Source organism: Arachis hypogaea, chromosome 15 (genome assembly GCF_003086295.3).
Source record: "Arachis hypogaea cultivar Tifrunner chromosome 15, arahy.Tifrunner.gnm2.J5K5, whole genome shotgun sequence".
NCBI lineage: Eukaryota > Viridiplantae > Streptophyta > Magnoliopsida > Fabales > Fabaceae > Arachis > Arachis hypogaea.
This window is the reverse complement of record NC_092050.1, coordinates 141,647,013-141,656,498: the sequence shown is the minus strand read 5'-3', so window position 1 is coordinate 141,656,498 and position 9,486 is coordinate 141,647,013. Positions and strand designations below refer to the sequence as shown.

Genomic DNA, 9,486 nt, shown 5'->3' with positions numbered 1-9,486 from the left:
TTTTACAAGAAGCATTACACAATCTTCTAAAGCTTTTGATTTGGTACATCTAGACATATGGGTTCCCTTAGCCATCCCTTCAATTGATGGACATCGATATTTTTTAACAATCGTTGATGACAAAACCAGGTTCACTTGGGTTCATTTTTTCAAATTAAAGTCTGAAGTACCAATCCTAGTTAAGAATTTTGTGACACACATAGAGACACAGTTTGAAAAAATTGTCAAGTGCTTCAGGTCTGATAATGGACCCGAATTTAATTTGATTTCATTTTTTGAAGAAAAAGGCATCATTCATCAAACATCCTATGTCGAAACACCACAACAAAATGGTGTGATAGAGAGGAAGCACCAACACCTATTGGGCATGGCTAGAGCACTTTTATTTCACTCTTCAATTCCGAAATCCTTTTGGACTTATGCTGTTAGCCATGCCGCCTTTCTCATAAATAGGTTACCAAGCATCGCTTTAAAGGACATAGCACCTTATGAACTATTTTTTTTTTGAAAAACCAGATTTACCGAGTTTGAAAGTTTTTGGTTGCTTGGCTTATGCTACCACCCTCACCGCACATAGAAAGAAGTTAGACAAACGGGCAAGGAAGTGTGTGTTCTTAGGCTATAAGTTACACACTAAAGGTTCTATCTTGTATGACATTAATTCAAGAGAACTGTTTCTATCTAGAAATGTTCAATTCTACGAGAAAGTGTTTTCTTTTGAAAAGAATTCAGATTCTACACCTCAAGGTCATGTGCATGCACATAGTCAGCATATAGATAACACAAACTTGTTTTCTCCCATATATGACGAGCATAAAAACCATTCGAATCAAATTTTTTAGCACACACAATTTCGCACTAGCCCAGGACAACAATCACAATCTGTCGAGTCAAAAAATCATATATTGACACCCCTTCATCCACCAATTGAAAACCAGGAATCGCATTCATCCCAGCATACACCATTACCACCACTGCATTCACATCACTCATCACCTCCACAAATTATTCACCCCACTGCTGTCCAAAGACCGAACAGAATTAGAAAACCACCAGTCTATTTGATGACTATCAATGTGCATTGTTACCATCATCAGGACACATTCAATCACCAGGTACCCTCTTTCCAAATATATCACTTACCAGTAACTCTCACCGAATTACAGAGCTTTTTCTTTAGCTGTGTCCACCATATCAGAACCAAAATCATACAATGAAGCAATTCAACATCTTTGTTGGAAGAATGCAATAAATGCTAAACTTCTTGCTCTTGAAAATAACAAGACATGGGTGCTTACCAAACTGCCTCCTGGAAAGAATGCAATTGGATCTAAATGGGTTTTTAAGGTGAAATTTAACGCTGATGGGACTGTTGAAAGGCATAAGGCCATGCTGGTGGCTAAAGGTTTTAATCAAAAAGAGGGATTCGATTATTTTAACACCTTCAGTCCGGTGGTTTGCATGGCAACACTATGTGTTTTACTTTCTATCGCAGTCCCCAAGTTGTGGTATCTACACCAGTTAGATGTCAATACGGCGTTTCTTCATGGGGATTTGCCGGAAGAGGTATACATGAAGGTCCTTGATGGTCTTGAAGCCCCTGCTGGATCAGTTTGCAAGCTTAACAAGTCACTTTATGTACTAAAACTAGCTAGTCGCCAGTGGAATACCAAGCTTGTCTCAGTCTTATCTGAAGCTAGATACGTACAATCCAAGTCAGACTATTCACTCTTCACTCGGCGAACTCCATCTAATTTCATAGCCATTATAGCCTATGTTGATGACTTGGTTTTGGAAGGCGACGACATTCAAAAAATTACCCGGATCAAACAGCTATTGGATACCCACTTCAGCATCAAGGACCTGGGAAAACTCAAATATTTCCTTGGCATGGAAGTTGCATACAACACTAAGGGGCTTGCTTTGTTGTAAAAGAAATACACTACAGATTTGATAGAGGAATTTGGGTTGATTGAAAGCCAAACCCGTATACACATCGATAAATTATTCCACTCATCTATCAAAGGCCTCTGGAGACCCTATAAATGATTCAAAGCTCTATCATCGCCTCATTGATAAACTACAGTATTTGACTAACAACAAGGCCAGATATTGCATTTGCCGTGGGTAAACTCAACTAGTACTTAGAGTCCCCAATGACTAAACACTATAAAGCTGCTCTGTGGATACTTCGCTACCTCAAGAAGCCCCCTGTTTCAAGTCTGTTCTTCCCTCTCAGCACTGATTTCAGCCTCACTGGGTTTGCGAATGCTGACTGGGCAACTTGTCCAGACACAAGGAGATCTGTTTCTGGCTACTGTTTCTTCCTAGGGACCACCTTAATCTCTTGGAAGAGCAGCAAGCAGCAAACTGTGTCTCGATCATCTTCAGAGGCGGAATACCGAGCATTGGCAAATGCGACGTGTGAGGGTCTGTGGCTTCTTCAGTTATTAAGAACTCTTGGCATTGATCATGCGCAGCCATTCACCCTCTATAGCAATAGCCAATCCGCACTTCACATGGCTGCTAATCCAGTTCTGCATGAGAGGACGAAGCACATAGAGGCTGACTGCCACATTGTGCGAGACATGGCCAATGAGGGGATCTTGAAGCTGCTCCCTGTCACATCCGCTAACCAAACAACAGATTTGCTCACCAAAACACTTGCTCCAGGACCTTTCTATTCATGTTATCGCAAACTAGGATTGTTAGATGTTTACACTCCTAGTTTGAGGGGGATGTTAGTTGATATATATCGTTATTATACCATATGCTAATTATAGTAAAGCTAGTTAGTTAGAGATTACTAACTGTTAACTTACCTTAGTTAGTTAGTTGGTTTTAGCTTAACTAAAGTTGGTTAGTCCACATGCTGTTGTATATATAGTGCAGCTATACCAAATTTTACCTTTGTAAATTTTCATTCTCTTTCAACAAGAAATCTGAATCATTTCACCACTTTTTCTGCTTCTCTTTCTTTTTGCTTTCGTCTCTCAACCTTTCACAGTTCCAATTTTCACATAAATATTCTAAATATTGAAATTCAATTCAATTTAATTTTAGCTGAAATTCAATTATTGATAGAATTCAATTCAATTCTATACTATTAAAATTTTTTAAAGTATTGCAAAATAAAAAAAAATTGTTGAAATGGTTAATACTCAATTCTTCTTCTCTTGAGTATTCTATGTATGTCGACTAACAATTCGTTACCAAGCACTCCTAACACCATATAGAATATGGCTGTTATTAATTAATTAAGCATTTAAATTATTTTATAATTAACAAAACAAAAAAACAATACACGTTGATTATTAAGAATTGTTTCCATTATCATGAAATAGAAAAGAAAATTGTGAACCCCTAACAAGTTTCTTCTTTCTTTCTTTCTTTCTTTTTTTTAACTCTTTTCTGAAATTGCCAATAGAAAATGGTAAGAAAATAAATAATTGACAATTAATAATTCATCATTCGACAAGAATACAAGAATTAGACAAGAGTTTATATCATATATCTCTTATTTATTTATTTCAACAATTTCTTCCTTGCACAATTGTTCGACCTTTGTATTTATTTATTTTAATTACTTTAATTAACATAACAAATAGTAATATTTTTTAAGAAATAAGAGACGTTAAAAAAAATCTATCAAATTTTGTTTTCCTATTCTAAATTCAATAGTAATGCTCAAAATGATATTGAATAATTTTAACTGAGTTATACATTGGAGTCAAAAGATAATTTGCATCCTCAACAAGATATATATATATATATATATATATATATATATATATATATATATATATATATATATATATATATATATATAAAGAAAAAAAAGCTCAAGATAACACGATCTTATCAAGTGTAAAAACGAAAATATTTAGAAAATCCGTTCTCCTTCTTTTGGAGATTTAATAATAACAATTATTCTTCTTAGGTATTCTATTCATTTTCGTCACCAAAATTGCTAAAGCCTCCTTAGACAATGAAATAGCAGAGCATGAAAAGAAGAAAGCGCCATATTCCATGAGCCCAAACTATGTGATTGAATAAATCCTCCTCCATCTGTTGCGGGTCGAAGACTCCTTCCCCTTTTGCAAACTCCGATTCATATTTTTCATAGAGAAATCTCTTATCAACATAAAACAAGATCTTTTTTAAATCATATTAAGAAATTCCTTGGTTCAGACCGAAAAAACAATGTCACTCGATCATTATCAAACTAACTGCAACCTTTTTTTTGTCTGTGAGGATCCCACTAGAGCGCCTTCTACTTCTAATAGGCCATGAACTAGATCAGAATCATTCTCAACGAGTTCATAAGAAGTGATCCCATTTTTTTCATCAAGTCCGGATAGAAACCAAAGGTCTTGAGCAATCGATCCGGCAGAACAACTCAAAAGATAAAGAAGTATCGTTAATTCCTTCGTGCTCGTTCTAAGTTTGAAGTGCCATTTGTACAAATAAGAATCCCCCTCAACAACTTGGATTTGGCCCTGAAATGCTACCTCTTGTAGCATTCAGTTGCAAAGAGCTGTTCCTCCCAAAACATGTCAATGATAGTACTTAGTAGAATAGTTCAATTGAGAGGTTCTTGAAAGAACAATGATAGTCTGTGTGTGCAATTTTGATGCATTCTGGTTAAAGCTTGAATCCAAAAACAATGTCTAAAGTGAAAAGCTATTTGAATCAGCCCTTATATATATCTTGTAATGTAACCTTCCATAGAATTATAGAAATGACATTGTTTTCAGCAATTTTTCTTAACAGAGTTTTGTTTAAGAGTAAAAGTAAGAAAAAAATAATAATCAAACATTAAATTTCTTATGCAATTATGCATTTATCAGATTAAATTGACTAGATTTTATCCTTTTGATATGGTTTCCCATACATTGCTGTTCATAACTTTTCAACATCAACAATGTATTGGTCTTACCTTAGTTATTGATACATATTCCATGATTGAGCCTTCTCATGCTTACGTTGTCTCTGGTTTGTGGCACTTGAGAACCACTGATTTGCTTCTGCAATGGTTTCGACACCAGCATTAAAATAAACCATGATTATACCCTTCACAAGATCAAATGAATATTTCCTGTACTTATTTGTGAAAAAGGAAATTTTAATCAAAGCAAGTCTAAAAATTGATTTATGCACCACAAAATAATAGTATATGAACAACCTAATTTAATAATGCTAAGATTAATTCCTCAATGTGTATAGCAACATCAAACATATTCTATCTTGTTTGAGATTGAATTAATTTATGTTTACTAATGCTGTCTGAAGAGTGATTTTTTGTGAAAGCAACTATTAGTCACTTCCATCTAAAACTGATTTTGAAGCTTAAAATCCAATGAGTATGGGTTCAACTAGAAAACAAATAAGCTAAGAAAATATTAATTTGAGTGTCTCAATTTATTAAGAAGGAGACAAATTGAAATCCAAGTATAAAGAAAATTCATACTGGAGAAGTTCAATTTTTGTCTGCCCCATGCTGCAACTTAACATGCTTCAGTGTACCTAGGAATCAATAAGGTAGATCAGTATTACTCGTGGAACAAAGATGAAAAACTTGTCAAGAATCCAAAATACTCAACCACCAATACAGGTTCAAAATCAGTTTGATAAAATAAGTTAATCAGCAACGAGGCTATATCATAGTTCAACTTTTGATCCCAAAAGAAATTGTACTAACATTCAAAGATATTCTAAAAAAATGCAACCTCAAATTGTACAACATTGTTTCACTTTTAATTCTTTATTCTAACCTCAGCCATCACAATGCAAAGAAGATTTAGAAAAACCAAAGGAATAGGTGTAAAAACAATTGTACTTGGAGTTAGAATCACCAGATCTTTTAAGACAGGTGTAGCTGATAACAAACAACAAAACTCCAAACCATGTTTTAATAATAAAAGCTTTTTCAACATGTTTAAACAATGTCAATACAATAATCCCTATATAGGATTTCAACAAGTAATGAAACAGTTCAACTACGCATTAACAGAAAATCTCTGTGAAGAGCTATTTCATATGTACATATTTTCGGTTGGTTAAGTTTCTAAGAATTACAACTGAGTAACACTAACTACGAAAATGACCAAAGGTTTTAAGATACTTCATCTTTAAACCATATTACCCAAATTCACATTGTGTGATAACATACTTTAATATACAGATTTCTTCAGCTGTCATCAGATTGTAAAAAATATCAAAACGTCAAAAACGGTTAACAAAAAAGTGGGGTCATGCATTTAGCAGATGAATTTGTTTTGAAGATAGCAGTGAAAATCATATACCTATGCCATTAATCTTAGGCTCTTGGCACTACATATCTTTTCCTAGGAAATTCAGTCAAATAAAGCACAGTTGCTCATCACACCAATCATGAGCACTAGGTTACAATCAAGAAATCTTAAGCACTAACAAATCAGTTACAACAAAGAATATCTACCAAAACAGGATGCATTATAGCCATGGCAACAAACAGAGACTCAAAAGTCATCCAATAACAAAAGTTCAAAATTCATTCATAATAATGACATAACCAAAACCGCTGCTATTGAGTTCATGATAATTCCCAAATCCTCCAATTCAATTGCCACAAAATTTACTAAGTTTTGTAATAATTTCAACAATAATAGAAAAATTATTAATTTGAGTTGATGTATCTTACCTTCTATAAACCATTCAATAAGCCTCTAGCAATCATTTCCCAAAAGAGAATAAATATGGGGGAAATGAAAAGATTGAAAGACAATAAGAGTGCAGGGAAGCTTCACAACTAACAAGGATTCCCTTTGAATGATGAAAATCACAACCGTTTCAGCTTAGGAATAAATTAACACCAATGCACATATATAATTACAAAAACAAAAATGGAAATAATGATAGATCCTTCAGGCCACATATAACAGCCATCTAGTCACCGAAAATGCCATAAAATAAGCTACGGCAAAGAAAACACTTAGGTGTGGGTAAAGCAGAATAAAGAATCACAATCATGTGAAGATCTAAAAGCATTAGTATCGAATGGAAAGTTGATCAAGAAGATGGTAACAAAACACAAGTTAAAAAGAAAGAGATACAAACAACATTTTGTGATGTCTAACAAGAAGAATCTCATCTACTTTTATCCTTGCAATAGGCCTCTAGATATCATCTCACGAAGAAGTTTCTCCGCTTTATCATTTTCACCATTTTCAAATAGAGCACGAATGATTGTTTCATAAGTCACAGCATTGGGTAAGCAACCATTGTCTTCCATTTTTGCCATGAGTGCCAATGCTTCGAGAAGCAGACCCTCTTTGCAAAGCCCATTGATCACAATGGTGTATGTCCGCACATTTGGACGATAGCCTTTAATGGAAAGATCTTGAAATACCTCTTTTGCCTTTTTAATTCTTCCACTTTTGTACAGGCCATCTATAAGTATGTTGTATGTATATATATCTGGATCAATGCCACTCTCTTTCATTTGATTGAATAACATAAGTGCCTTGTCATGTTGTTTCATATTGAACAAAGCATCCAGCAAAGAACTGTAAGTGACTATATTAGCGGGTTGACCTCGATCATGCATCTTTTCAAGAACCTCCAAGGCACAAAGGATTCTCCTTGATTTTCCCAAGCCATCAATAAGAGTACTGTAAGTTATCGTGTCAGGAACCAAGTTCTTGGAACGCATCTGTTCAAAGAGATTTAAGGCGTCATCAACCATTTTACTTTTTCACAAGCCATTAATCATGATATTGTAACTGCAAACGTTAGGAGACCCACTACTTTGGGTCAGTGTGTTGAATACATATTTTGCCTTATTTACCTCATTAACCAAACAATATCCATCCATTAAGCTGTTATAAATAACCACTTCCGGTTTCACACCTCTTTTCATCATGATGGCAAGCACATTCTTAGCATCTTTAATCCTTCCTTCCTTACATAGTCCATCAATCAAAGTACTATAGGTACGAACATTTGGAGTAATGTTTTTCAGCATCATATGATTTAGTAAATCAATGGCTTCTTTTAGTTGACTCGCAAGGCACAATCCATAAATTAGAGTGTTGTACGTGATAACATTGGGAAAAATTCCCTTAGCAAGCATTTCAGAGAATAAATGAAAAGCATCACTTAAAAGTGTAACCTTGCAGAGGCTATCAATAATTGCATTGTACATGACGACATCAGGAACAATTCCATGCCGTGGGATCTTTCTCAACACTTGAATAGCAGCTGATGTGTGTCCGATCTTACAGAGCCCATTGATCAACGTCCCATAAGTAACTTGATTAAACTGAAATCCTTGAGCCAGCATTGTGTCGTAAAGGTGCAGTGCTTTTTCAACTTTACCACAGAGACAGAGACCTTTAATGAGTGTATTCAATGTTATGGTACCAGGTTGAAAACTCATCTTGAGAATCTTGGCGAATACAGAGAAAGCGAGAGGGATCCGACCCATGCCGCAGCAACAATTGATTAAGATATTCAAAGTGACTATGCTGGGCGCAATTCCTCTGGCTTGCAATTGTTGAAAAAGGGAAATGGCGGCGTGGAAATGGTTCGTCTTGGCAAGGGATCCCAAACTCTTGTTAAATTGAAGGATGGGAGGAGTACGACGCATAGAGAGCATGCGAGTGAAGGAATCAACAGCATCGTCAACTTCACGAAGGGATGGAGGCTCAGAATGAAAGTGAAGGCTTGTCCATGAACAGGAACAGGAAGATGAAGGGAAGGAAGGAGGGAGACTGGAGAGTGGAACAAAATTGGGGATTTGACGAACAGAAACCCTAAACCTTGTTGCATACAACATCGTTGATTCCTTCCGAATTCTGAATAACAGCCACCTCCCAACTAAGAGAAATTTGCTACTGCGTTTACAATGTCTAGATTTTTATTAATTTATGAAAAATGCTAGTTGTGCTTTAAATTAGTTTTTTGTCTTAATTAACTTTTTAATTTAAATAACATTATTTAATTAAATTTTAATTAAAATATATTTTTAATTTGTATATAAATATATTAGTAACTAAAATTAATTTAAATTTTTTTCTACTCACTTCATAAAATAATTATTTTATTATTATTTTATTTTTTTTATAATTTTTTTCTCTTTTTTTCATTTTTTTTTTCTCTTCTACGTTCTTCACAAAAAAATTTATAAAAAAAGTGTTATTCTTTTGTAGGTAAATTTATTACTTCATATTTAATATTTTATTATTATTATTATACTTCTTTTTAAGTTTATAAATTCTACTCTAAATTCGAAAAGATTTTGTAATATTTATTTAATATTATTCGATTGATTGATTATTAAATATTTATTAGTTATATTTTTCTCATTTTTTTTATATTTTTACGTTTTAAAGTACAGAAATAAAAGTATATGTGAGTTACTTAATCACTTAGTTCTCTAAATATTTAGTTTGCGAATTTAAAATGGAAAATTCACAATAAAAATAATTAATGACTATGTAAAAG

At 33.9% G+C, this 9,486-nt stretch overlaps 1 protein-coding gene across 6 annotated transcripts; it reads right to left on the bottom strand.

Moving 5' to 3' along the window:
* Window positions 1-3,858: 3,858 nt before the first annotated feature.
* LOC112750976 (uncharacterized) lies at window positions 3,859-8,899 on the bottom strand. Of its 6 annotated transcripts, none has more exons than XM_072217025.1 (5): window positions 8,153-8,899; window positions 7,102-7,693; window positions 5,471-5,526; window positions 4,940-5,027; window positions 3,859-4,537 (listed from the first exon to the last, which is right to left on the bottom strand). In XM_072217025.1, exons 1-2 carry the CDS (start codon window positions 8,816-8,818, stop codon window positions 7,139-7,141), a joined length of 1,221 nt encoding a protein of 406 aa, XP_072073126.1. In that variant the 5' UTR covers window positions 8,819-8,899; the 3' UTR covers window positions 3,859-4,537; window positions 4,940-5,027; window positions 5,471-5,526; window positions 7,102-7,138. The 6 variants fall into 6 exon arrangements, with proteins under 6 accessions (XP_072073126.1, XP_025655703.2, XP_072073125.1 ...); XM_025799918.3 differs by having other exon boundaries at window positions 7,099-7,693; window positions 7,829-8,898; XM_072217024.1 differs by having other exon boundaries at window positions 7,829-8,898.
* Between the last annotated feature and the right edge of the window lie 587 nt (window positions 8,900-9,486).